This window comes from Atheta coriaria, unplaced genomic scaffold (assembly GCF_025399875.1).
Source record: "Atheta coriaria isolate IRGN ID8LTWV9N9 unplaced genomic scaffold, Caltech_Dcor_3.1 hic_scaffold_8_pilon, whole genome shotgun sequence".
NCBI classification, from domain to species: Eukaryota; Metazoa; Arthropoda; class Insecta; order Coleoptera; family Staphylinidae; genus Dalotia; species Dalotia coriaria.
In genome coordinates, this window is record NW_027045450.1 from 6,911,382 (window position 1) to 6,939,109 (window position 27,728).

The 27,728-nt window shown below is 37.1% G+C and overlaps 4 protein-coding genes and 2 long non-coding RNA genes across 11 annotated transcripts; 3 read left to right on the plus strand and 3 right to left on the minus strand.

Annotated features, from left to right (window-relative positions):
• LOC135797696 (uncharacterized) lies at window positions 1-4,104 on the plus strand. The gene is made up of 3 exons (XR_010549614.1): window positions 1-410; window positions 473-793; window positions 908-4,104. It is a non-coding gene; the product is annotated as an uncharacterized lncRNA (long non-coding RNA).
• Fim (plastin-2 Fim) lies at window positions 1,672-8,567 on the minus strand. Of its 2 annotated transcripts, none has more exons than XM_065310166.1 (6): window positions 8,339-8,567; window positions 4,681-5,111; window positions 4,158-4,626; window positions 3,891-4,104; window positions 3,273-3,811; window positions 1,672-3,092 (listed from the first exon to the last, which is right to left on the minus strand). In XM_065310166.1, the coding sequence occupies exons 1-6, from the start codon at window positions 8,402-8,404 to the stop codon at window positions 2,919-2,921; spliced, it is 1,893 nt and encodes a 630-aa protein (XP_065166238.1). In that variant the 5' UTR covers window positions 8,405-8,567; the 3' UTR covers window positions 1,672-2,918. The 2 variants fall into 2 exon arrangements, with proteins under 2 accessions (XP_065166238.1, XP_065166239.1); XM_065310167.1 differs by lacking the exon at window positions 8,339-8,567 and adding an exon at window positions 5,427-5,587.
• Window positions 8,516-11,465, plus strand: LOC135797697 (uncharacterized). Its single transcript, XR_010549615.1, has 2 exons — window positions 8,516-8,657; window positions 11,255-11,465. It is a non-coding gene; the product is annotated as an uncharacterized lncRNA (long non-coding RNA).
• Window positions 11,067-13,231, minus strand: LOC135797690 (uncharacterized). Of its 2 annotated transcripts, XR_010549613.1 has the most exons (5): window positions 12,935-13,231; window positions 12,373-12,876; window positions 12,124-12,253; window positions 11,627-11,949; window positions 11,067-11,561 (listed from the first exon to the last, which is right to left on the minus strand). XR_010549613.1 is itself a non-coding variant. In XM_065310173.1 (4 exons), exons 1-4 carry the CDS (start codon window positions 13,190-13,192, stop codon window positions 11,864-11,866), a joined length of 978 nt encoding a protein of 325 aa, XP_065166245.1. In that variant the 5' UTR covers window positions 13,193-13,231; the 3' UTR covers window positions 11,067-11,863. The 2 variants fall into 2 exon arrangements, 1 of the variants encoding a protein (XP_065166245.1); XM_065310173.1 differs by having other exon boundaries at window positions 11,067-11,949.
• Window positions 13,232-13,821: 590 nt separating this feature from the next.
• On the plus strand, window positions 13,822-18,430 carry Cyfip (Cytoplasmic FMR1-interacting protein Sra-1). The gene is made up of 6 exons (XM_065310161.1): window positions 13,822-14,035; window positions 14,132-14,554; window positions 14,614-14,795; window positions 14,857-17,258; window positions 17,325-18,010; window positions 18,069-18,430. Exons 2-6 carry the CDS (start codon window positions 14,162-14,164, stop codon window positions 18,264-18,266), a joined length of 3,861 nt encoding a protein of 1,286 aa, XP_065166233.1. The 5' UTR covers window positions 13,822-14,035; window positions 14,132-14,161; the 3' UTR covers window positions 18,267-18,430.
• A 12-nt stretch (window positions 18,431-18,442) lies between these two features.
• PRL-1 (PRL-1 phosphatase) lies at window positions 18,443-27,394 on the minus strand. 4 transcript variants are annotated; one of them, XM_065310178.1, is made up of 5 exons: window positions 27,374-27,394; window positions 21,414-21,861; window positions 20,445-21,044; window positions 19,910-20,208; window positions 18,443-19,844 (listed from the first exon to the last, which is right to left on the minus strand). In XM_065310178.1, the coding sequence occupies exons 3-5, from the start codon at window positions 20,565-20,567 to the stop codon at window positions 19,733-19,735; spliced, it is 534 nt and encodes a 177-aa protein (XP_065166250.1). In that variant the 5' UTR covers window positions 20,568-21,044; window positions 21,414-21,861; window positions 27,374-27,394; the 3' UTR covers window positions 18,443-19,732. The 4 variants fall into 4 exon arrangements, with proteins under 4 accessions (XP_065166250.1, XP_065166248.1, XP_065166251.1 ...); XM_065310176.1 differs by lacking the exon at window positions 27,374-27,394 and adding an exon at window positions 26,981-27,149; XM_065310179.1 differs by lacking the exon at window positions 27,374-27,394 and adding an exon at window positions 26,397-26,614.
• Between the last annotated feature and the right edge of the window lie 334 nt (window positions 27,395-27,728).

The window sequence follows — 27,728 nt, forward strand, 5'->3', positions numbered from 1 at the left end:
TTCAACTGCGAGTAGGCTTTCATACGAGAGAAAAAAAAAACGCGCTAAAATTAGGCAAAAACCAGCCGAGAATTGGTGAATGAATGAACGTTGATAATTTACATAAAGTTTACACATTTTACACACGATTTACCTGCCTGTAATCGTACAACACCTGAAAAACACGTTGTGCTTTAATTTTCGCTATCGCATTCTCGAACATTCGACCGTTTTGAATTTTCATCTTCCCACCAACGAATGCACACGCATGCAAATCGCACCGAATGAATACTATCAGAAAAATGAAACAATAACTGTTGAAATTGTGCAACATTACACGTTTTTTACGATAAGCGCAAATGATATAATCATGAAATGCATAAAGAATGCAAAAACGTGTTGCAAACTTGCTTACATCTTCATATCATCAGGTAAACCAATCATAATTACAATTTATACGTTTAAATTAAATAACCTACTTTGTAAACTGTAGGTACAAGATAGATGCTGTTAGTTTTTAAAGAATATAAGAAGTGAAAGACGAGCGGATGCCGACAAATCACGACTAACATTTTTTTCCCGACGTTTCGCAACCTACGAAACACCCTGACGTCAGCTAATGTGTAATTATTGAAGTGCGTGTTTTTTTCCAAAGTTTTCATTTCCGACGAGACGAAATTTTTGTACTTTATAACGCCGCAGCAGTAAAATGTGTGTAATAGAATTAGGAAACTCGTGTTCCACAAGTGGTCCTAAGTCAAATGATATGATAAACGTCACTTAATCTCCCATCGTCTTATTCATCGCATAGTTGGTACGTGATATGCTGCCCGTTGATAAAACTATGCGATTATAGCATACTTATTAACTACAATTTATAATCCTCTGTTGAAATATCAGCGATTACTTCTTTTTTCTTTCGTTTTAGGAATTTATGACGGTCTCAACGGCTTGCAATGCATATTTATACAGATATTAAACCTTCTAATCAATTTATTGACTGGTTATGCACAGGATTAAAGGTAAATATCGTAATTATACGTCGTGGCATGTCGAAGCGTCACATAAAAGTCGAAATTATTTGAGCCAACTTCGAAAACAAACAATAAATATGAAAGAAATGCGTAAAACTTGAAATACATTACGTTTATTGCTGTAAGAAGGTCGACGATTGTTGTGTAAGTAGTGTTTTTACGGTGAAACTATAAAAAATTGATTTAACGGTTTAATATATCAAAATAATGCATCTAATTAAAGGTCAACCACGCTATGATTTATGGTGGGCATAATATGACATGATCATGACCACATTACGTGTCTATAAGTTCATAGTCATTATCGAAAAAACAATTAAAAGGCAATTTGTGTCTGAGACATAAAGAAAATACTATTTCTGCTGGTTTTAATTTTTTTTAGTTTAGTTTCATTATTTGCTTTTTATTTCTCTACATCCGTTGTTTGCAACGTTGTAATTAGAATGTAATTGTATTCTGCATGTAAGTAGTGTGAATATCACACTTGTTAACAAGTACTTATCAGTTAATTCACTGCTAGACCAGTTGAATGATTTCATCATGCTTATCACATTCTCATATTCATGTAATCATCGTGAATCGTGACTATTCGATCCATATTATTATTATCAGCCACAACAGTTAGGATCAAGATCAGGGCTATAACTTTGGTAATAGGTCTTTCATATCTTCGTTTTTATTTCCGTTGATTTGATCAGTTGAAATACACAACACAAATATAGCACTTGTTCCGCTAAGTGCGATATTTACAAAGTACAAATTTGCTTCTCATTGTCGTACAAAGCATACAAAATGGTACAAACGATGTCTCGATGTCATAAAAACACCTAATACTAATTGGAAGTTGATTTCTCTTTCACATCTGGTGTAATTCTTAATGTTATCACCATGCTTTTGATCATGATGAATGATGATGTTAATTATTATCTACCTCTTCAAATGTTTTTTTTTGTATATGTATGGATATATAAAATGGCGTCATGGCACTTCTGGTTCAGTTTTCCTCGAAGCCAAATACATACTTACAAAAAGATGCAGTAAATAAAAGTGTAAACGCTAAATAATTAAAAAATTTACATATTTCACATAGAATGACATAAATCGCTTGATTTCGTCCGCGTCTGCCCGACGCGAAACGATAAAATAGATAAAACTCCGCTGATAAATATATACAACGTATTAAATAATCCGCTTTAACAAAATAATAAGCATACATTATACATTCTACATCATAGAAAACAAATCGTGGAAAAATATTATAACTAATGCATAAGAAAAATTCAATTGCAGATAATTGGAATATAAGATACTTCGTCAATTATTTGTCATGTTTTGTATCCTTATTAGTTGATTGCTTGCTTTCCGTTTCCGTTCAATTACAACGTTTCGCTTGTTTCGTTTTTAATCGTGTGGAATGTCTAATAGTAACATCAATTTAGATAAAATCACAAATATTAATATAATAGTCAAAGAGAATGCTAATGAAATTTTAGCGTAATTATACAATAGAGCGTATGCAATCGCATCAACGTAATTATCCTCGCTAGCTATATATGATTAAATTTAGTTACATAATTCTGATTTTTTTCATCTTCTTCTTCCTCCTTAGAATTGGCTATAAGTGTCCGCGCGTCGATTAAAATTATTGCACTTTGCAAACAAAAGACTAGCAATACCTGAATTTGTGATATACAAATTGTTTTCGTATTTTGGTCGCGTCAATGGGAATGCGTTTTGGAAACCTACTACCATCAATCACAGTAAACGAATCAAATATGAAGATTACACCTAGGAAATTAATCGCAATTTTAAGGTTTAAGTAAACGTCTGCTTTTGAAGCTTATTTAGAAAACAAAACGCGCATGATATCATGTTTGATTGAATTGGTTAGACCGCCGTGCGGTATTACTGTTCGGCCACGCTGTCCATGTTGGGGACATAGTCCAGCGACATTAGGCACGCGAAAACTGTCATTACCATTTTGGGCTTCACTTCGGTGATGTCCTCGGGCAGGGCGTACACTCTGGCGCCGGTTTTACGTGCCATACTTATCGCGTATTTTGCATTCGCCAAATTATCCTGAAAAATACAATTTTAGGTAAAATTGGAATAAAACAAGACTAAATTTCGATTTTTAAGGCTTCTGAAGTCTTCTAAGTGCTTCCAAAACAAACTAAAGACATTAATCTGAGTCATAGAATCATTTTCAATCAGATTAAAGCTTTTTATTGTATTAATTTGATCAAAATACACGCTTACCTCTTCTGATCCCGAAGTCTTCACAAGATCATAATTAATGGCACCGGGTTTAATGGCGTCGATGAGATCGATAAGTACGATCGCATTGCTAATCGACGAATCCTGGAAACCTCTCAACGAGGAAGTTTTTCCAGCGTCAACTAACCGCTTATTGCACCATTGTACAATCTCTTTCTCGACAATAGGAGAACCACTTTGTGCCAGTTGAGTGAGCATAGACAACGTGTACGCTCTCATCAACTGCCAGATCAACGCCAACGTCAGCGTCACGTTTCCATCGTTAATGTCTTGCCCGGCAATACCCACCAACGAAAACTTGATCTGTTTGTCTTTACCTAACTCAATGGCATAGTTACAGTTCTCCAGCTTCTCCATAAACTTCCCCAGCTTGGAAAAATTGCGATGCACGCGATTCCAATCGACAATACCTGGTTTAATAATATCGTACAGCTGGAAGACCACCAGACCATCGGCGAGGTCGCTGTACAGCCAGTTGACGTGCGGCGACACGCCCATCGAGTTGATCCAGTTTCTGTAAGCTGTGTGAGAAAATGTCGGTGAGATTTTAATTAGGCATTGTTGCGACAGGATGTGAATGTGAATCCGCATCGTGCTTACTTTTCTCCTCTCGCGTCTCCTCAACGGTTTCGTACTCGTACTCAGTTCCGTTGGTCTGCTCGAGACCCGGATGCTTATTGAACAGGTTCGCCACGAATGCGACGTTCAGCTTGTACACGCCGTTGACGACGTCCTGCGGCGTCACGAACGCGCGACACTGCAACTTCGCCGCTTGCTGCAGCATTATTTCCGCACGACTTTGCATATCACGTTCCTAAAAATCATCCACCATGACAAATAACTCGCAAAATAATTACCATAACTTACAAACAACGCCTCGGTATTAACATCAGCATCTGCAGGTGCTATCTGCTTCAACAACAACGTATAAATCTCCGAATCAGTGATATCACTGGTGAAGTTATGGATACGCCTGTTTGAACCTGACCTAGCAAGGTGGTAATTCACCCATCTGAGGAGAATCTGTTCCGGGGACAATTTAAACAAGTCCTCAATGCGTTCGTCGTCGTTTAACAACGCTGTGAGACCAGGACAATGCTCCAGAGTAATCTGGTTGAAGAGACCAATGCGGATGATTTGCCACAGCAACCCCAGGACAAGATGTGGGGTACCTTTTTCCAAATTATGTGCGTCAATGTTCACAACATTACAACCGATGGCCTGCGATGAGGATAACGCCAAAGTTAAATTCTCCAACTTCGTGTACAGTTTTAAATTCTTCTTGTTGATTGTACGTTCGTCAATTGTATCCGGACAAGAGTGATTGATGATTTTACTGAAACATAACCACAATTAACCACTATTGTAATGGTTTTTAGTGAATATTTACCATAATAAAATGCCGTCTTTGACTTTCTCGTATAAAAGCTGTCCCTCTGCATCGATCGGTAACAAATGGGCGAGGTCCTTATCGTGTGACAGATTGGAATTAATCCAATCAGAGAAGGCAAGTTGTTCTTCCACGCGTACCGAATGCATGGTGCCTTCATTACTCGCATGAGATGTGCCATGGACAGTCAAAAGGTTCTCTTTGCGTGTGGTCATCTGTTTGAACGTGCTGGCCACTTCGTTCGCCTTCAAATCGCTGCACAAACGCTCGAATTCTTCATAGGACAGTTTCCCAACGATATTCGTACGCTTCTTGTTTTTGAACTCTTCCTCCATTTCGCGCACTTTGTACGCTGGCAGTTTGAAACCGCACACGTCCAACGCCTCGCGTAATTCTTTGATGTCAATGTATCCATCGTTGTTTTTATCAATCTGTGAAACAACAAAGAATTAATTATGTGTTAAACTGTACACTATGAAGAGAACTACGAAGGCAAACGGGATTTTTTTTCAACACGCCCACGTTTAATCGCGCGAGTGACGCTGAGGATGTGAGATTATAACAAATAACTTTCGGAGTTATCTTTAAGTCTAACAAGCGTGAAGCAACGCCCAAGAATATTCACACTATTTGCATTACATTGCATTACATAACGCTTGAAATTATTTATTTAGTTATCTCAATCGTAGCCAGATACCTTATCTGTCGATTTATATTTATTTTCTTTTGTTTTTCGTTCAACTTACATACGCATACGGTTTTTCCTCTTTGATTTCACTGAGAAATTGAGAAGCGTGATCGTGCGCCATTTTTCAACTGGTTTATGCAGATGGCACGCAGTTTGTAACTCGTTTCGATCACCTCACAAACGTCGATTGATTGCAACTGAACCGTTTCCCTTGTTGAAAAGCAGGCACATATCAAAAATGTTTATCGCGGCGCTGATAAAGCCACACCATGTCGGGACGAGAGGCAGAAAGTAAGCAATCATAAATAAATTGACTATAAAACACAATCAAAAAAATGATCATATCGTCGCGATCAAATCTATGCAGTAAATGAACAGTGTCATTGTGTTTCACGTGAAATCAGTGAGTTAATAACAATTTGTGCGCGATAAACTAAATCACATGGTTTTTGGTGATTTCAATCAGGTTTTTCGACTTGAAATTGAAGCATATGTGCATGTGTGACTTTTATAAGTACTTAAAAGCTTAATTTGCACTGTTGTATGGTGTAATTTTATTTATATTGTTCGTCTGATAACTGCGGTATTTATTCCCGACGGCTTTGTTATTAAACCACGCTTTTATCAAATATTTACAGGCGCTGTGATAAAATTGAATGTAATTTGCAAATTGACGCTTGTTACATATTAGTCTTGTATGTGGAAAGTTCAAAAACCTTAAAACTCTTAAGTTAAGCATAATTCTGCCTAAAAATGTCTATAATTTCACCGGAGTGTTATTTTTTATCATTTTATGAGTGAGCATTGTTTATTCAACTCGAGACTTCTATAATCTGAGATAAAATAAAGATATAACGGATTTCTTTGATCTTTGATTAATTTTCATTAAGATAACAACATCTCACCGTATATTTATTGTATTTATTTATCAAATAATTCATTTTAATCGATTTTTGAAGTGTTTTGCAAATTGCATACATTTGAGGTTAACCACAACATAATTGTCACATAAAAAATGATTTCGTTGTTAGTTTTAAACATACTCGTCATATTCCTCAAGGAAAAACACATACGAATGCACGAAAATGTAAACCACGCGTATTTATCTGCTTCTGCAGTCGTAAATTGTCATAAATACAATATAACCTCTAAATACCGCGTACAATGGCGTCATTATCTAAGGATTGTTGGGTTTCGCTGGTCTTTAAGTGCTAACACAACTGTTACAACAGTTACGACTCGCGGGCGCTCAATGTGCAACAAATTATATTTGAGCGCGTTCGAGTGTTAAGTAATTGTTGCACGGCGTGCGCACGTATGTGGGCCGAACGCGCGCGACAAATTAAATAAGACGTACGCGCACGTTGGATGCAAATAGTGTAATGTTGAGGTTTGGTTGAAAGTGCGAGCGCCATTTGCATAATGCAAGGTCCGTCGTCGTGTATTATACGACGTGACCTAGTAAAAGTAAAACTCTCTCGACCCTTATACAAAGTGAAATACAAACAAATACACGTGAGCTGGTTTTTAAGTCCACTTAAATCGGATTTTCACGAAACTGTTTGATTCGATAATATTGACGATGAATCATAAATTCAATCAAATAGAAAATATTAAATCAATATATATTTAGAGATAAGGAATGTTATTAAGTTATATCTGCTGGAAATAAATTGGATTTAAATTTTTTTATGTGAGAATAACCTCAATGTATAACATAACCTTTAATATCAGCTATTTTATGTAATTATTTGTTATTTTGTTGATGAAAATAGTAAAAACATACAAAAATGGTAATTAATTAACAAATACGTAATTATATGATGAATTAAACGTTTTCAGATTAAACTATTAACATTCCATTGACTGTAAATGAAAATACAACATAACAATCTAATAAGATCATTCAATTACGATTAGTTTCGGTGTTTTTGGCTTCAGTTGGTGCGTTCTCACCGTTGTGGCATAGAAAAAATAGCGCACACGTAGGAAAGCCTCCAATTATGGGAAACAATGCTGTTTATCATCAGAAACGAAATGCGAAGCGTTTCGCCTCAAGGTTAAAAGCAGTCGTTTAGTCTGACATACTCGCAAGCAGTCAGCGACATTAGAACAATCGGATATTTAAAAAAGATAACATTTAAAAAGTAAAAAAACAAAAACCCACGAGCTGAATATTTATTATTTAAAAAAACTAATAAAAACCTGCGTGTCTATTGATGAATACAAAAACTATAAAAATTGCAACGTTGTTTTTTTGTAGTTTTTGTCCAATCGATTGTTTATATGCAAATCCAGCACATTGCACATGATAATATATTCAAATGTAAATATCTAATGTTAATGTTGCAAACGTGAGTGATTTTTGATTAACGCACGCGTGCGGTTTTAATTACATGCTCGGATGGTGGAAAAACACTCGCCGCCTTAAAATAATAAAATTAACAAATCACCAACAACAAAATACTTCATATTATGTATTATATTAGGTATATTAATGATGGATATACTCAGTAACTGTACATACAATCCGTCATCGTAATGCTGGAACGTGTTAAACATGAAAATGTTTAAACATTTTGAACGTTCGCTTGACTCTTACCAGCTAATAAACGATGATTTGTCAATTTGATGACGGCAGTCATTTAAATAAACCCAAGTGAGTAATCGCGAGAGAAATTTCATACGTAAATCACAACTCACAACTTGTTTTGTGAGTTGTTCACGATAAGCTTTTTTTTATTTTTCATCTAATTACTCATTATGACTTTGTTTATGTTTATATATTGATTGGAGTGTTTTCGGGATGTGATAGTGTTATCTTGGGCGTAGCTACAGGCGAAAACAATCGCGAATCGCCTCCCCACTTATTCACAAACATAAATATCACATCAACCTCACAGAGGAGAATAAACATAAATAAATACAATCTCTGTAATATTGTAGTATTGTTTGGGTTGTGGTACTTACAATGTTGAATTGTTCCGAGAGTTCCGCACGCTCGTCCTTCGTGAGCTTGGTGTAGTCGGTAGCCATGTTGTCACCACGCCGCGCGCACTCTCGCAACGACCGCAGCACTTGCACTTGCCTCTTGCCCGCCGAACGCGTTTGCAACAACTGAGTGATCACCGGACACGGCGGACACAACAAACACGAACGCGCAGAACTGAGAGAGCGGGGCTCGCGCCCGGACTTGCACACACCACACAGCAACGACGACGAAAACGACGAGAGTTGGTTCTGTGGCAGTTGGGTCGGTGTGTAACACTCCCCCACCAAGAATGCTTCGGTGAGTAATAGACAAGAGGAATGGTGAAGAGGGAGTGGAGGAGGAAGATTCGCGCGTCGGCGTGTTGGATGATTAAACTATTTGCTACAGTTTGTGTTTGAAATTCGATGGGATTCGATAGAAGTCAACGGGGTCAAATTGTAAAAACTACTACCTGTTCTTGTACCTGGTGGAATTTTTCTTTTTTTTTCTTCTTTTGAAGACACAGTAGATGTTTTTATTTAGTATTTACCGTTTGCAATGTCTGTCATTATTCTACTTGAGTATTTTCTTGTTTTCTTGTCCTTGAGGGTCGTTGTATGTTGTATGTTGTGTTGTGTTGTGCATTTATTTGATTTTAATTCGTTGGTGATGGTGTCACCGCGCGTGCGATGGCTGCAAAGGCTTGAAAAGCGTATCTTATGCGTGCGTATATGGCATTCTTTGGCCGCTTTCACGTGGTATCTATAACGGTCCTTCTTCAGCTGCAACCAGAGCTTAAAGTCCGGTTCTGCGGGCACTACCGCAACGCAAGTGTTCATGAACTCAACAGAATAAAAAAACGACAAAAAGAATGAAAAATCATTGTCTGTAAGTATCTACAGTTACATAAAACAACAAAAAATTAATTTTTATAAGTTTGGTTATGTTACATCAATAATTACAAGTATAATTCAACAAAACTCTTTTTTATGATATTTTTTATATTGAGTTAATCTCATAATAATAGAATAACTTTTAAAATATCAAAAAATTTAATAAAAAAGAAGTAAAAATGTTTTTTTGACATTGCGGTTGTATAGGCAACTTTATCTACTTCATCCTTTGACAGCTGATAGAGAAAGTAATGCGTGTTATTAAAAAAAACATTTTTATGATTTTCTGTCTACACATTGTATTTATTCATGCATAAATGCATTCATCTATCTATTCTAATGTTACTTATCTATAGCGGATTGAAAGTGTCATTCTGTAGACGAGTGGGTGTTTCTCGCGTCTCTCTCGTTTTAATCCTATAAATATTAACAAAACACACAAAAGAACTCATCAATTCATCACTTTACAATCACACGTCTAACGTCTACTCTGCTTTACACATTTTAAATTCTAAAAACTCATTCAATCACCATTCCTTCCACCTTTCTTCTTTTTTTAATTTTTTATTGGTAAATAGAAGTGAATTCAAAGTGAGTTTTAAGTCATTTGTGGTAAAACGCACACTTCTTCTAATTTCTACTTCTGGTTCTCACTCTGCACATTAAACCGCAACCTAACATTAGTTCACATAGTTAATAAGCGAAGAAAATTATGCATTAACGCCCGCTACATGTGTGTTTGTGTTATTCTTTAGCCGCTCTTCATGGGAGCTTGATTTCCGCAAACACATCACATGTACTAGCGCTGTAATTGTAATAAATCACTTCGGTAGCTTCCTTTCTGTTACTTGTTGAAAAAAGAATCGCCTTCTAACGACATGTAACATTTTATGCGATTATAATTAATACGCGTGTTAGAATAGGTTAGAAATTGATTTATATATAAATGTATACAACCAGTTAAACTTTCTATGAAGTTTAATGATACATAACCATAAATTATTCCTATTTTTATTTGGTTATATGGTAATCTAATATTTGCACATATGCAAACCGGAAATTAATGTAAACCAGACCCGGTTTAGTAATACCTATAAAGAGAATTTCAGGAAATGAATAAATGAATGAGTTTGTTGAATGTGTAATGTTTACTTGTATGTAGAGGTACGTTTATTCCGCTGGGTGTGTGCAGTGTGTGCAGGCTGACACATTTTTCGCAAATCAATACCGTGCGAGGCGTAACGTCGTAACTGCGCCCTTAAAACATCTTGCGCTCCCACTCCCCAAGCGCGAAACTTCTCTGGGGTGGTTGTGAATGGGTGTGCAGGAGAGGCGCAGCGAAACGTAGCCCTTTTTTGCTGTTGCTCAAAACTCGTCACCCTCCGCTTAGTGTAGATAATATTCAGGTCGATTCGAGTCTATGCGGACTCCCCTAGGTTGCATTCGTTTAATCTGATCGTTTTATATATCATCAGGGCAAGTAAGGGGGTTGGGGATGTACGGCCCAAATATAATATGTATTATTAGTTGCATATCATAAAATTTAACAAACACACAAGAAAAATTAATTTTTTGGGATGAAGTTGTGTTGTTTGACATTGCGGTTGTATAGGCAACTTTATATACTTCTTGTTTCCTCTATTGTTTTCTTTAACAGTTGTCAAATGAAGATGTATATAAAGTTGCCTAGTTACATTTTTACATTTATGCATTATGTTCTCCACCAGTTGTCAAAAGATGAAGTATTTAAAGTTGCCTATGCAACCGCAATGTCAAAAATCATAACTTTATCCCAAAAAAGTTATCATTATCTGCATTATATTTATAGTTATAATTATCATGTAAGTTTATTTTTATTGTTGGTTTTATATTATTTATACCCTCTTAACCTCTTTTACATTTAAAACATCGTCACTATCTAGTCATCATCAAACGATAAGTCATCGTTATAAAACCAGCTCTTGAATATAAATTAAAATCTCAGTTATGAGTCACGAACGTTAACATTATGATTGTTTGCAGCTTAGTTCACTTAACACATGTGTGTTGAACGTGTTTGAAGCGAAACAAATGAATCTACTACATTCTACAGCTGGACACCAGATTAAAGTTACATTACTCCAATCGTTGCAATCATCGAGTGTTTTATGCCATTGAATAAGGTTAGGATTTAACCTAACTTATATATTATATAATATAAACTTTATAATATAAGGAAATGATTATAATACGACTCTGTATGTTTTGTTTTGTCTACACTTTGCACTTACCTTTATGGTTATGTTATGCTTTAGTGCCGGCGTTGAAAATTCTACAATTTTGCTATACTCTACAATTGAAAACGATAAATCACATAAGTCTCTCAGCGTGGCTTACTCACTCGTTATACTTAACATGTAACTTAAGTAGCTTTGGTACTTCGACTTCTAGCACTCGTTTTTTTATGCGCCATGTTTGTCATAAATATATTCGCACTTCGCTCCAATAAATAAACATGTAATGAAAAAAATCTCAGCTCAAATTTCAATGCTAAAAAAATAAAAATTAAATAAAAGAGTAAAAGGAAAATAAACTAAAATATGTATGTGATAGTATGAGTCATAGGAATTTTAAAATGTTAATCACGTCATTCTAGTCAAATTCAGTGCCTATCGTGATACTTATATCACCAGGAAGAATGTGTGTCTGATGATACCAACGGTTGGTGTCCACCACAACTGGAAAACATACGAAAATAGAAACATTTACCGAATTTTTCGATTACTGCGTCAATTGAATGCGCATTTAAGCGGTTTAAACACTTTGGTATGTAATAATAAAACAATCATTACTGTTCAGTATGCAAAACACACGTAAATAATCGAAAATTTTTGGCTAATTCTATGACTCACTGATTTCGCCTGGCTCCACAATGGCTGAGAATTCTTCGCATGCGTAATGACATTCCGGAGGCGGAGCAAGCCGCCATTTCTTTCGTCCGCGAATTTGCGCCTGCCACGATGCGTAATGCACATTATCGACCTGAATCACACAAAATCAATATTAGTGTTAATTAAACATTGTTCAAGAAATGTAATTGTTTGATTAATTTACAAAGCAATGAGTAACTAATAACCAATGCTTTAAAGTGAAATATTTACATGCATGTGAGCGCCCTCTCCCGGTCCACCCATAAAGATCCAACTCAACGCCATATTCTCAGATATATCGGGCAAAAAGTACGGTCTTTTGTAATGTTTGCGTAGTTCTTGACCAGCACGATCGTTACAATTGCTCCAACCGATGTACCATTCTTTTGTGCCTGGTTCAAGACGTGCTCTGGCTTCACTCATGTTTAAAGCTTCTCGGAGGCTATCAAATTCTGTTTTGTAGGGGAAAAACTGACAGACTGTTCTTCCGGTTCTTCCTGTATCGTATTTTTCGTATAAATCTTTAAAGAAATTAAAACTGAAGAGGTCCTGTGCGTCCCAACCTCTTGTACCGTCCGTGATTATAACAGGTTTTGCTTTCAGAGCGTAAAACTCATCAAAATCTTGTTGAGAAATGTTGGAAATGCGATCTACTTTGTTTATTCCTTTGCAAATTGAACAATCTTCAGGTTTGCGGAAGACTTTTGTTTCATCAAAGGGCATTTTGATCAAACACTAATTTAAAATTAAATTGAGGGAATTTATATTTTAAAAAATGGTAAAAATTTGTTACCTCTGAGTCTGGGCCTTCAAAAACTCTTGAGAAATATGATTTTCCTGCTGTTAACACTAATCCAATTGTAATTAACCCAAAAATATTAAAATTACTCTTAAATTTCCCAAATTTTTGAAGATATGTTGGTTTTTGACCATCCTTGGTTGTATTTTTAGTTATTTCTGTTGAAATGTAAGTGTTAATGGCTTCTATAGAGATGCCAGCTTGTTTGGCACGTCTCAAAATGGCGACCAAACGTTTTTCAGCTTTTTGCATCTTTCTGAGAAAAAGAAACAAGTGAAGAGGTGAAAAGGTTGACTGGAACTGATCCATTTCAAATATCCCGGGGGTATTTATACTCTTGTGCTGTGGATTTATTGGATAACATGAACATGAAGAGTTTGGAGGACATGGAGGACCATTACGTCTTATCGGGAACTAGACCGCAGGCGGGTGAATTCAACAAAGTGTAAAATTACTTCGATGACAAGCACCTGCGACCAATCGATTCAAATTGAATTTATGAACGGGTAGTTTCAATGAAAGGGAATGGTGTTAAAGTATAACACTGTTGCAGGGGAATTGATAAATGAATAAAATTGTTTCCTGGATTAAAATGTCAAAGTTATTTACTCCACATAATACTTTTGGTTGTTTACTAAATTTTTTTAGAGTTTTGAAAGCTTTTTCAACACTTTGGGACCTCACGGGACCTCGTAAATTACGAAAAATTTACAAAATTTTCCAATATTATCTTAAAATTGAACACGTGTGGCGACACCTAGCGTTCACTGGCCACGTTAATTATAGACTACTGTAAATTACATTTAAGGTGCAGCCCCCTTCTTTTTTGCTCTCTAGCAACTCCCAGTTCTTTAACTCCCCCCACTTGCCGCCCACATCTAAACATAATTTCCGCTGCGTGTATCATCGGTACATGTACCGCTAAATACCCAACGGGAAATAATTGTTTATATACGAATAAACGATACAACAACCGCGCCTTCTCTAGATAAGATAAAATCACAGTGTAATGATCAGTGAGTGACTAATATAATAATCGTAGTTACTACGATGTGCTGCTAGGTAAAGCGCACATTTGGTCGGATTTCACATCATGTAAGCAACAACAACAAATGCAATACATATACTAAAACAAATGCAACCGGATTAAGCAATCTATTAACGTAAAAATTATCTATTTACTATTTATAGATTAAGTATTGGTATACATAATATAATACAATGGCTGGAACAGATAGGGTTTCACTGACAGATGCATTATCCAATGTGGATGTGCTTGATGAACTGCCTCTGCCTGATGAACAGCCATGCATTGAAGCACAGCCATGCTCAGTGGTGTATCAAGCTAATTTTGATACAAACTTTGAGGATCGCAATGGATTTGTCACTGGTGTGGCAAAATACATCGAGGAAGCCACAGTGCATGCTAATCTTAATGAACTGCTTGAGGAGGGACAACAGCATGCTGTTATGTTGTACACATGGAGATGTTGCTCCAGGGCTATTCCACAACCAAAGAGCAATGAGCAGCCCAACAGGGGTGAGATTTACGAGAAGACTGTTGAAGTATTAGCACCTGAAGTGCATAAATTATTGAATTTTATGTATTTTCAAGTGAGTACACCAAAAACACAAAGTTTTGTATGTTTTTAATGATTTGATTTGTTTTGCAGAGGAGAGCAATTGAAAGATTCTCGCAAGAAGTAAAAAGACTATGTCATCAGGCTAAAACTAAAGATTTTGTATCGGAAGCATATTTATTAACTCTAGGAAAGTTTATAAATATGTTTGCTGTGTTGGATGAACTGAAAAATATGAAGTCCAGTGTGAAAAATGATTATTCCACCTATCGAAGGTAAATATAAAGTTTTTTCTTACACAACTTGTTAAAAAAATTGATTAAATATTAATTTTAGGGCTGCACAATTCTTGAAAGTAATGTCTGACTCCCAAACTCTTCAAGAATCCCAGAATCTATCAATGTTTCTGGCTACGCAGAACAAAATCCGCGATACTGTCAAAGAAAACCTTGAAAAAATCCCTGGCTATGAAGAACTCTTAGCAGACGTGGTTAATATCTGTGTGAACATGTTTGAATCCAAAATGTACTTGACTCCCAGCGAGAAACACATGCTGGTTAAAGTGATGGGTTTCGGACTGTTCCTCATGGACAGCGAAACGTGCAATATTAATAAATTGGATCAAAAGAAAAAACTACGTCTGGATCGCCTGGATAGAATTTTTAAGAATCTAGAAGTGGTGCCTCTGTTTGGCGACATGCAAATTGCTCCGTTTAACTATATAAAACGCAGCAAACATTTCGATCCAACAAAATGGCCGCTGTCTAACTCTGCAACCATATCACCACAAGCAGATCTAATGGTTCACCTACCACAAATTCGCGAAGATCACATTAAATACATCAGTGAATTAGCGAAATACAGCAATGAAGTAACAACAACATACAAAGAAAGTGGTTCGGATACTGAAAACCGTGAAACTGCAGAATTAGCACTGCGAGGATTACAATTACTGAGTGAATGGACAAGTGTTGTAACTGAATTGTATTCATGGAAGTTACTACATCCGACTGATCATCACCAAAACAAAGATTGTCCACCGGAAGCTGAAGAATACGAACGTGCAACACGATATAACTACTCAGAAGGTGAGAAATTCGCGTTGATTGAAGTCATTGCAATGGTTAAAGGTCTACAAGTTCTAATGGCACGCATGGAAACTGTTTTCACCGATGCAATCAGACGTCACATCTACTCTGAATTACAAAACTTCGTCCAGTTGATGCTCAGGGAACCATTACGCAAAGCAATCAAAAACAAAAAAGACCTCATCAGGTCAATCATCATGTCTGTCCGGGAAACATGCGCAGATTGGACACGCGGAATGGAACCCACAAATGATCCAGCACTCAAAGGCAAAAAAGACGATAATGGATTCACCATCAAAGTACCACGCAGAAATGTGGGACCATCATCAACACAGCTATACATGGTGCGCACAATGTTGGAATCATTGACTTCGGATAAATCCGGAGGAAAACGCACACTTCGCAAGGACATCGAAGGACAATACCTGATCCAAATCGATACTTTCCACAAAAACTCATTCAACTGGAATTATTTGTTGAGTTTCAGTGAAAGTTTACAACAATGTTGTGATCTTTCTCAATTATGGTACCGCGAGTTCTATCTGGAGATGACCATGGGCAGAAAAATCAATAAATGCACCGTGCGTCACCAGCATAACGATGAGTGCAATGATTTGATCACCATGGAGAAACGGATACAGTTTCCAATTGAAATGTCTATGCCTTGGATTCTTACTGATCATATACTCAAGACAAAAGACCCGTCAATGATGGAATATGTACTGTATCCGCTTGATCTGTACAATGACAGTGCATTATACGCGCTGACAATCTTCAGGAAACAGTTCCTGTATGATGAAGTTGAAGCAGAGGTGAATCTTTGTTTCGATCAGTTTGTATTCAAACTGTCTGACCAAATCTTCGCGTATTATAAACAACTCGCAGCGAGTATCTTTCTGGATAAACGTTTTCGTTTGGAATGCGCTACGCAAGCAGGAGCGTATTTATTGCCGTATCCACGTGCAAATCGATATGAAACTTTGTTGAAGCAACGTCATGTTCAACTTCTCGGCAGGTCTATTGATCTTAACAAGTTGATTACGCAGCGTATCAACGCCGAAATGCAAAAGTCACTGGATCTTGCAATTTGCAAGTTTGAATCTGGTGATATAACAGGTGTGATGGAACTGGATGGTTTGTTACAAGTAAATCGACTTTGTCACAAGTTACTGAGTAAATGGCTTGCATTGGATGATTATGACTGCATGTATCGTGAAGCTAATCATAATGTGTTAGCGCCTTATGGTCGTATAACTTTGCACGTGTTTTGGGAGGTCAATTATGATTTCCTGCAGAATTATGTGTATAACGCGGCGACTAACCGCTTTATAAAATGTCAGAGTATACAGTTTGCACCGCCTGTTGCACGAGATAAACCACCGACGACTTCTTACCATCATTTGTGGGGTACCAAGGCGTTGAACACAGCGTACAATGCACAGTACAGTCAATATGCCGGGTTTGTTGGTTCACATCACTTTCACACCATTTGCAAACTACTGGGTTATCAGGGTATTGCAGTGGTGATGGAAGAACTTTTGGGGATTGTCAAAAACTTGATACAGGGGAATCTGCTGCAATATACACGAACACTCATGGAGATGATGCCTAAACAATGCAAAATGCCAAGATATGATTATGGTTCTCCAGGTTAGCATAAAATATTAAATATTGCAACAATTAGTGTTAATTCATATTTTGTTTTGTTTTTTCTAGGTGTGTTAGGTTTCTATAACGCTAACTTGAATGATATTCTGCAATTCTCCGACGCGCGTACCGAATTCTTCCACATTTTCCGAGAATTCGGTAATATTATCCTCTTCTGTCTCTTGATGGAACAAGCGTTGTCGCAAGAAGAAGTCTGTGATCTTCTACAAGCCGCACCTTTCCAGAATATACTCCCGAGACCGCATTGCAAGGAAAATGAAAAACCCGACGCGAAGCAAAAGCGTTTGGAGCAGAAATACGCCGCGCTGCAGATTGTTTCAAACATCGAGAAACTCGGCACTGCGAAACAAGCGTTAATTTCACGCGAGGGTGATTTGCTAACTCGTGAACGCCTGTGTTGCGGGTTGAGTATATTCGAGGTGGTACTCACCCGTCTAAGAAGTTATCTTGATGATGAAATTTGGATGGGGAAGCCACCGCTTAACGGTGTAATGAACGTTGATGAATGCACAGAGTTCCATCGTCTGTGGTCTGCGCTCCAGTTTGTTTATTGCATTCCTGTTGGTGAGACAGAATATACTGTCGAGGAGTTATTCGGCGAAGGTTTACACTGGGCTGGGTGTACGATGATTGTCCTCCTGGGTCAACAACGACGTTTTGAAGCGTTGGACTTCTGCTATCACATCCTGCGTGTACAACGCGTTGATATGAAGGATCAGCTTGTGACTGGAATTGTAAGATAAGTTAAAATCCCCAGCGGTAAATTTTCTTATGTTTTGTTTGTTTTTCCAGAGTTTGAAACGCATGGTTGACAGGATTCGGCGCTTCCAAGTGTTGAATTCGCAAATATTCGCCATTTTGAATAAATTCCTCAAGTCCAACGACAACGACGAGCAGTCCGTTGAGCATGTACGCTGTTTCCCGCCGCCGGTGTACGGCGTAAGTGCTCCGCATCAAATTTATCAATCCTCCGACCATGTGCGACAGTAACAGCCGAAATGATGAACGACGCGACACGCGAATGCACTTTATTATTTAATCCCGATATATATTTGCTAGTAATATATTAGTTTTACGAGTTGTACGATGGCCGCTTGTATCTATCATCTTTCTATACGCATCTGTACGCAATAATAATAATTTATATACGAGTATTCTGTGACACATTTCTTATAAATAGTTGCGTTTATTCAATTGTTTAAAAAAAGAGAGGGATCGGAAGGGCGTCCGCGGACGACGAGAATTCAATCAACTAACATAAGCGATATGCGTAACTATACAGTTTACAACATAACAATATAAACTAGCACAAACAGAGATTAATCAGTAATAATAAGTATTAGTCATTTTTTAGCCATGGTTGCGTTCCGTTTCGACCGATCCAGATGATTACAATAAATATTACAAATACAGCATTCGTTCGAAGTGTGTATGCGTAACCGAATCATGAATTTCAACCGAGGACCAAGCGGAATTGTTGAATTCACACAATTGTTTTAGTATTTAGTACACTGAATACCTTCTTCTCAACATTCGCGTCGCGTTTACGGCCAAACAGCGAAAAGCCCGCCGCATTATACTTATGACACACGTACATTTATCAACTGCATCATCATCAGCATCATGGATTCTAATACACAAAAAATATTTGTTAGTTCATGCTCATATACAGTATATGTGTGTACATATTACAATCATAAAGTAGTACAACTAATGTATGTTTTTGTTTAGATTCATTTCTTGCGCTTTTTACACAGTTTTAGGTTTATTTAGATAAATTTCCATTGATTTCATTAGACTCGTCCTTGTCAACATACTAAAATCTGCCCCGTCAAGAATATATGATGAGAAACTATTTCGAATTATTAAATCTATATACAGTGTAAATAAAACCGGTCATCGCGACGCTACATAAACTAAATCAAACATAATTCTATAGTGCGTTTATCTAATCAATCGATTCATTCATAGAAAATATAGCTGACTTTGAATATTCCACACAATCGCACGTTTAAAGCCCCAAAACGAGAAGATTTCGCATTGCAAACGCTACGAACCGAATAACTTACGAATCGTGTGTGTGTTGTGTACATAGAAAAATAAAAACTAAAATATAATTCATGTCCTGCATCCGTATGTATCGTAGCTTTATGATTTTACATGACTGCGAGTGTTGCGCGCGCGCGCGTGTGCAACAACGCCCGTTAATGTGTGTGATTGCGTCGAGACTGATAATATGTATTTGTTGCGTCAGAGTTGTTCGTCAATATATCGCACGCTGTGATATACAGACGCGTGCAAGTTTCGTGCGCGCGCGAAATTTCCACACGCCTACACACACACCTTGGGCGCGCGAGAGTAAGAAAAGACGAGCTTCAGATCCTGGAGACCAAACTGTTCATATTTGATAGAGATATATATTATGTATACGGGGGGCCCGGGTACGTCGTGCACGTTCACTGGATACAGCAGGAGTTCTTGTGGCCGTTCTTCAGCTTGAGGCGTGACTTCGGACGGTACTTTTGCAGATAACCGAGTTGCTTCGAGTTGATTGCTCCACGACGTTTTCTTTAATACAAAATTTTTATTATTTTCATGTTAAAATCAAAAACATTGATTTTTATTAAACTTACTCTCTGATTAATTCAACAGCCTCCTCATACTTGAGTCCAAGTTCAATCAGAGCAAGCGCAACCATGACAGGTGCACGTCCCAAGCCGGCAACACAGTGCACCGCAACGCACGCCTCCGGATTGTCATGGAACTGCTTCTTCAACACCTGGAACCACTCCTCGGTGATGTCGTTCGGCGGAAAGGTGCCGTCATTGTACTCCAGATCGTACACGGCGATACCGGCCTCCTTTAGCTCTTCAATCTTATAGGACGGCTCGCAGACGCGCACCACTGACGCCACATTGTGTTTCTTCAACTCCTACAGGTACAAAAAAAAGGTAAATAGCGGATTAAATTTGAGTGCGCCGACCCCGGGTGGGGCTAAAGTGGGGGGTGGAATATCAACGAGGCGAGACAGATGTCTCGTCTGGCCCGGGTGAAAACACAAAAAAAACTTTTTGTTAACCAACTCGACGACCAGACGCGAGACAAAACGATTTAAACCAAACCAGACGAATACACAAATGCAATTTAAGTGAAAATAAAATATTTTACCTGAATATAGGAAGAAATGGTTTGGTCTGAGGGCCGATCCGTGATGAGAAACCTGAAGCCCTTGCATTTGATTTCGGCTGGCGCCGGTCGAATATCCTTCGGCCGCATTCCGCTAATGCTCATGCCACGCGCGTCCACCAAGTGCGTCTCTCGTCGATCGTGTTAATCGTTTAATTGTCTCGTCGCCGACGATATTCAATATCTTCGCGCACGTGAAGCTGACTTTGTTTACACGCCGTGCAACAATCACTTTGTTTGCTTTTGTTTTAGAATGGCAACAGGAGATTATGTTTTAATATAACTCGGAAATCGCCTCTTTTACAAAATTATATTTGCACTGCCCGTGTTGTGTGGGTTTTGTTGTTGTAGGGTTTAAAATTTCAGAATCTGGGGCGCGACTTCGATTAAAATGCGTAAAATTCAAAAATCGACTCCTCTGCAGCTCTCCGGTTGCGCCGTTGTATAGATTAGTAGATATAATTGTATAATTAAAAAAATATTCTTAATAATCAGTCTTTTTCGGTGGTGGTTGTTATGTTTTTTGTATATCTTTAGTAATTTCTTGCAATTATTTTATGGATACGTGATTCTCAATTGCATCTAAAAACATTTCAACAGAAAACACAATAAATTACATGTTTTTAAGTAACAAGTGCGCTAAACATCACTTTAACCACGAAATTGATTAAGATTTAATCAATCGAGTGTTTAATAACATTTAGCCACATAATTCTTACGCTATTTTTCTACTTCCACTCCATTTCCACGCTTAAATTTTTTATTTTAACTTTTGTATTGTAAAACTTCGAAATTCGCTCGCAAACTACTGGAAAATGTAAGGTAATAAATACATGGGAGTTAGCGCATGAATTGCAAACTCCGACCCGTGACTAAAGTGCATTTTTCGTGTCTGGAACCCGTGGAAAGTGACGGAAGTAGAAAAGTTAAAGATTTGGTTGTTTTACTTGCCTTTTACTGTAACGTTGCGCGAAAGAAAAAAACGATCTAAAATTATTTAAAGCGTCGAGCGAATTATTTTGATTTTGCAGCCACCTCCCTCGTCGTCGCCTGCGGCCTGACTCGATTGATAATGATGCGTTGCAGGATTGCAGATTGCGTGTGTGCTCGCTTCGTTCCTCTTGATTCCTCGTTGAAATTAATTTAAATTAATTTGTAGATAGATATATAGCTTTATATGTGTATTAGTTTATATCGATTATTTTGGATTCCTTCTTGTTTTTAGTTGATTTCTTCTTTATAGGTTAATATTAATAAATTTTTAGCTCCTCTTTTTGTTTAAATTGGTTTAGTGTGTGATTTAAAATTTGGGTTGGCAGATTTATGTGTATTGTGCCTGGCAGTATTCTGCGCTGTCTAACTGGAACTCCATGTATGCCTGCACAGCCTCACCGAAATACTGAAACAGAAAACCACCGGTGAAGAAAAGTTAAATTTCACATTTTTATTACGCGCGGCAGAGCAGTTTATTTTTGTGCATCGTGCAACTTTTATCTTTTTATCTTCTCGATTCGCACGCGTTGGGTTTACGTTCGTCCAGTTTGCACTTTTTTTTATTGTTTCTCAAATGCTGATTGCGCAAATCATGTGAATTGTGCTTTGTTTTGTTTGTGTGTGTGTGTGGAAAAAATTGTAATTGAACGTCGCGTGCCGTATGCATCAACAAACCACACTCGACTGATTTCATCTTTTATTTCCATCACATAAAACCGAGAATAATATGTCATTGAGACTCAAGTGTATCGAGTATTCATTGATGCGTAATGTTATCGACTTTAATCTCTTGGAACATCATCGGAACACCGCAAAAACTAATCCCTTTTATTTCATAAATCCGCGCCATATTCTCAAGTTGATTTCGATAAATATTGATAATTCAAATTCAATATTGTCACAACAACTGGTAGGCTGACAATTATCTTATCTCTGCGCGATGATATTTGCTTAAGCATTTTAAGTTCCAGCCACTTCCTGCATTCTGCAGTATAATCGTTGTATTTATTTTATTTATTGACGTAATAAATGCGATTTGGATTAAAACGGGCACGGGAGGATACGTTTGTTATTTCGGTTTTATTTGCACTTGACATGCGACAAATCGGGGCCCGCCCGGTGGAAGCCAATTTATTTATCTGTAATTAATTGGAGTTTTCGGATGAATGCAGATAGCCAAGCGATAATTATCAAATTTGCATCAGGTTTATGAACGTAAATTGCATGATAGTGTCAGAAGTGAATTAATATTTGCAAAAATAATTAAATTAAACAAATTAAACCCAGATTTGTTGGTTTAGTAAAGTTTTTACATTTTTTCAAATGTTTTTTAAACATTTGGCTATAAGTTGACTCTAATGATACTCAAAAACTATTTTTCTTTGTTTTCCGAAAGGGTTCGAAGTATTTTAATGCAATTACATCGATTAAATGAAGAATTAACTTCTCAAAGAGATGGTAAAATGAAAAGTTTAAGTTTTAATCGTTTATTTCGCCAAATATGCATTTTTTTCCAAATCCATTTAAAGACAGTTACCTTTTCTATTTTAACATGTTTTTATTTAAAAATATTCTCATTTTATACCCAGATTAAACTCCTAAGCTATGATAAAGATTACTTTACTTGTTTTTACAAAAAAATAGAAATATTTTGGTAATGCAACACAAAATAAATGTTTTTTACTGTCTCTAGATGTCGCATCAAATTGCGCGGTTAATTATAGCCAATTCCGAGGGTTTAATTGTTATTCCGCCATTCATAAGACTAATCTACCAAATCAATCATCATAAAATTACTCCATCCACACTTAAGTTATAAATAACTCAACCCAACCGATTATATGATATCCAAATATCAATTTTTCAATAATCATGAAACGTTTCCATCCACATGTACCGAATAATTGGATTAATACATTAATATATAATTACCCTGAGCGCACCCACGACAATACCGTGCAAAGTGCAATTATCTTCGTAATCCTATCTTACCTACATACACACATCAATATCACAAGCTGCTGTTGCTTGGTTGCTTGCATTGCACGTACGTAAGCAACGTTTTTTGTTATTGTTTGTTTCTAACTGCAAGTCGCCTTAATAAATTTCTAATTAATTACACCAACAAGTAAACACTCCGAATGTTTGTTTAAACTTTTGTTTTCTCCGCTCGGCGATTCAGCCTCGCAACGCTTCTTGGAATTCAGTTATTAATGAGTCGCCGCACGCGTCCAAACAAATGTTACTTCATAATTTACGCGCGATGAATTCAAATTCGTATGTGAATATAAAAATAAATACAACATACAATGAATGCGTGTGGAAGCGCGGCGGCAGGCAAGGGAAATTCGAGTGCTATTTTTATTGCGCGACGAGAATTCGGTTTGCGCCGGTTTTTTTTTTCAAACCCAAAGCGAAACCGTACGCGGGAATTGTAATGTAATTAAATTCAGACATAGTGCAGTGCATTTGAAATTACAAAGTTAGATTTAAAAACAGATTCATTCACGAAAAGATGCGAAATTTTGGCTCGGAAAACACTTGATTATAGAGTGAATGAATAAAATTTTAAGTTTAAATATTAATGGAATAATGATATGAAAATTATAATTTTATGCGTAATAATCAACCGATGAAAGTGCAATTAATCAAATATTTATATTTTTAAGCTAATTGATAACCACTCACGCTCACTCGGAGTGAATTACATGATTAAGCCAATATAAAACATGAAGTTCAAGTTCAAAATGTTGAAAATGCACTCGACGACTCAAAAAAATACGCAATTTGTTATTCTATGATAACACTAATCAAAAAACCACTAGAATTTCATCAAATTAATCCAAATTACGCACATTAAAACGTTTAAAACTTAAATTTCTCATTTTTGACATAAATAATTGCATAACAAGCCAGCAGCTAAACTAAGTAGCAAAGTGAACTATTTTTACACTGACTGACACCTAAAATCACATGCTCTTGCTTCGGCAACTCCTAAAAAGCTTGACTAAACATACCAATTGCAAAATTCGATTCGCAACTGTCCAAACTGAAATTTTCAAGAAACCAATCATCGCATAAACAATAAAAAGTAAACGTTCCACGATTACGAACCGATTTGATTCGTGAAATAGACAAAACATAAACAAACAAACATAAACACAAGCGAACGATGCGCCCCGCGAGTTATGATACACTGCTGGCAAGCTTGCAGCTTGTTAAACTTAGCTGGAAATAAAAAATCAGCGCACCAATCGCTATTAATATCAACAAAACAAAACACTTTGAACTTTTCGCGCTGCTCACCGGTTATTTATACCGTCATCCACCTTCAAAATTCACACAATGATAAAACTACTCGGCACTATTGGTTATAATTTCATTTCACTGAATATTAACACCCGAATCAATCATTTAGTGCATGTATTATTGTCAATTTCGGTTGGATTTGGTGTGCGCGTTAAATTTTTGTGATCACGCTTGTCAATTTGCTGCGGGACGTCTGCCTGCGCCTCGTGTGGCTCGGGCACGCATAACTGGGCGCGAAATAAAAGCAGAAAATAAAATTATCATACAGCGTAGTATTATTTTGCACCGATGCCAACACACATTTGGCCCACTCGGGGATTTGTATTTGCATTACCAAAACAGCCACTAATGGACGCCGGATGGGCGATGCTACGGGTTTTTATAAACATGTCACCGTTTCAAATATAATTTTATATATTCTGACATTTCATTTGGTGTACTTATATTTTATTTACTACAAACTGTCTTGGCATACTTTGTAAATGGCTTAGATTCATTATTAAATCATGTTTTCCTTTAATAAAAGACATTTTGTAGTATTTTATGAATCAGCTGTCAAAATATGGTGTATATAGAGTTGCCTACGTTGCATATTCAACTCAATGTCAAAATGTATTAAGCTCATCCTGAAAATTCATTTTTAATTAACTTTTCTAATGTTTTAATAATAATTCTCTTATTCAAGGCAAAAAAGCCCATAAATTATAAATACCTATCCGCCCTTCATGTTGATAGCAAGATGATTATCAAAACGACCTAATAGAAATTGCAATAAGTTATTTTTAGCACCCTAATTGCAGTGGAAGCAACTATATTTAGAAGCTAATAGCAATATAAATTCATGAAATAGATATATCATCTAAAAACAGGCAGTATTAAAATAATTCACCATGACAAGCCTCATTTTTCATCGTCATGCAACCTGGCAGTATAAACTCCACCTACAAAAGTAAATGTCAAAACATAAATTACAATATATCTTCGAAATTCACAAAGTTTTGCTCATACAATAACTAATTGAATAATATATTGACAGTTATGATGAATTTCAATTTATAACCTCACTTTTACCTGAACACTGCAATATAAAACTATCGTTATTATTAAATTACTAATTACCAAAACAAAATATCACGTTACCAATCAATTAGTAAACATTTAAATTTAAATAACCTGTTTTTAACATATCACTACTGAATATTTATTTTTTAAATGTTTAACCCGAGAGGTCAACTTAAAAGTTGAAACGTCGAATATCTACCTAACCTAATTTTGGCATGAGTATATTGCATGAACCAAATTACTGACTGCCATCCAACAATTGCAAATTGTTTGCGTGTTATTCACTACTCACTAAAACTGGATAATTCTGGTCGAATGATGTGACCTAAAACACATTCAAGAATGACAAAGCATGAAATACTGCACGTTAGCAATTTTGCATAATATTTGAAATTGCAGTTATCTACCTTACCTACCACTATAATTTAATTGGCTGCTGTTGTTATGCGACTGTATATAACCTATAAATAGCATTTTGTGATGTTGATGCATGTATATTGAACACTTCTCACGTTCGCACTGAAGATGCAGACAGAGACTCGGGTCGAGCCTTTGTTCAACAAGTTATACCTGCTTTTACTTATGTCAAACTGTTTCCTGAGGTTCACCAGTCGATGATTGTACAATATATTGCTCACAATAAACAACTTTTGTTTTTTTTTCTGTTTGCTGTTTGATGCACACACGATTGCACAACAAATACAAGTGCAGTGTTAAATATAAAGCGTAATTTGTGTTTATTGGTTTTGCGCGACGCCCCAGACAGAGCACAGACGTACGACGAGTGGATCTGCACCACTCCTCCGTGGAAAAGAATGCCGACGGCGACAAACACGCACAGCACATCCGCGCTGCTGGCTTGTATGCTATTATATTTACGGACGTCGCTGGCCGCGGCCTCGATAGCCATTTCACATTTTTGCTATACACGAATATGTACGCAACGCGTCGTGATTTCCACGAATATCGGCATTTTCACGCGGCCGACGCCTTATATAACGAAACAACACGATGGCAGAGGCATTTTTCGGCTGCACGATTGAATGCACCAAGCACAGCGCAGAACAGAACCCATCGTCGGGGTCTGGCAGTGGCCAAACCCGAAACCGCGTACACGACTCTAGGCGTATTAATTTACTATCAAATGCACTTACCACACTAGCCATACACATTGAAAATGGAATTAAATTATTCCTAGGTACTCCACGAACGGTGGGCGAGAAACCGAACTTGTATATTATACGAATCGGGTGTTAGCACTGGCACACGGCGGAGCACACACACGGGCTGGCTGAGAATATCACATTGGCTTCGGGCCGCGCAAGATGGTCGTCCGCGGGTCTGACGTCAGCGTCGAAGTGGGGGACGTTGGCGTGCGCCCCACACATGACGTCACGAAACCTGCAAACGTCATACGCCACCCTCCTCTCCTGCTGAATATTTCAACGGACAATTCGAACGCAAAACAAATAACGAAAAAAGATCTGCGTTCAATTGTTTCATTTGTGTATATAACGCGCACGCAAATAGAACAACATGATACTCACGTTTTTATGTTGTGACATCATTACAAATTAAACTTAGGTCATGGAACAACAAAATGAGTTTTGCGCATATTTGCGAACTGAAATAGGCGGCCATTTTAAATTCTAGAACATCGGATGATGTTCGCGTGGAGATATTGATTTCTTTTCCACGTAATTTCGATGCGAAGGGATTCTTGGACGCCTTCTCAGCGTTGTTTTATTGATTTTAGGGATTATCGTTGACTAATATTGCGAAATGTTCGATTCGTGTCGACGTGCTCTTGTTTTCTCTGGAGAGTTATAAATAATGCGCTGTCGCCATGACGCATTCCTGACCACCGACGCCACGAAACAAGACAAAACAAGATTTTGCTTA

Bases quoted from the DNA above. Each gene is read 5' to 3' on its own strand.
- Fim (XM_065310166.1), bottom strand. From the start codon at position 8,404: ATGGCTACCGACTACACCAAGCTCACGAAGGACGAGCGTGCGGAACTC. The intron at 3,812-3,890 runs GTAAGCACGATG...TTTCTCACACAG, and splicing joins GGAGACGCGAGAGGAGAAAA to CTTACAGAAACTGGATCAAC. The intron at 3,093-3,272 runs GTAAGCGTGTAT...TGTATTTTTCAG, and splicing joins AGACTTCGGGATCAGAAGAG to GATAATTTGGCGAATGCAAA.
- LOC135797690 (XM_065310173.1), bottom strand. From the start codon at position 13,192: ATGCAAAAAGCTGAAAAACGTTTGGTCGCCATTTTGAGACGTGCCAAA. The intron at 12,254-12,372 runs GTAAATATTTCA...TGTGTGATTCAG, and splicing joins GAGAGGGCGCTCACATGCAT to GTCGATAATGTGCATTACGC. The intron at 11,950-12,123 runs GTGAGTCATAGA...TATGTTTTCCAG, and splicing joins TGTGGAGCCAGGCGAAATCA to TTGTGGTGGACACCAACCGT.
- Cyfip (XM_065310161.1), top strand. From the start codon at position 14,162: ATGGCTGGAACAGATAGGGTTTCACTGACAGATGCATTATCCAATGTG. The intron at 14,796-14,856 runs GTAAATATAAAG...TATTAATTTTAG, and splicing joins GATTATTCCACCTATCGAAG to GGCTGCACAATTCTTGAAAG. The intron at 17,259-17,324 runs GTTAGCATAAAA...TGTTTTTTCTAG, and splicing joins ATATGATTATGGTTCTCCAG to GTGTGTTAGGTTTCTATAAC.
- PRL-1 (XM_065310178.1), bottom strand. From the start codon at position 20,567: ATGAGCATTAGCGGAATGCGGCCGAAGGATATTCGACCGGCGCCAGCC. The intron at 20,209-20,444 runs GTAAAATATTTT...TTGTACCTGTAG, and splicing joins CCATTTCTTCCTATATTCAG to GAGTTGAAGAAACACAATGT. The intron at 19,845-19,909 runs GTAAGTTTAATA...TTTGTATTAAAG, and splicing joins GCTGTTGAATTAATCAGAGA to AAAACGTCGTGGAGCAATCA.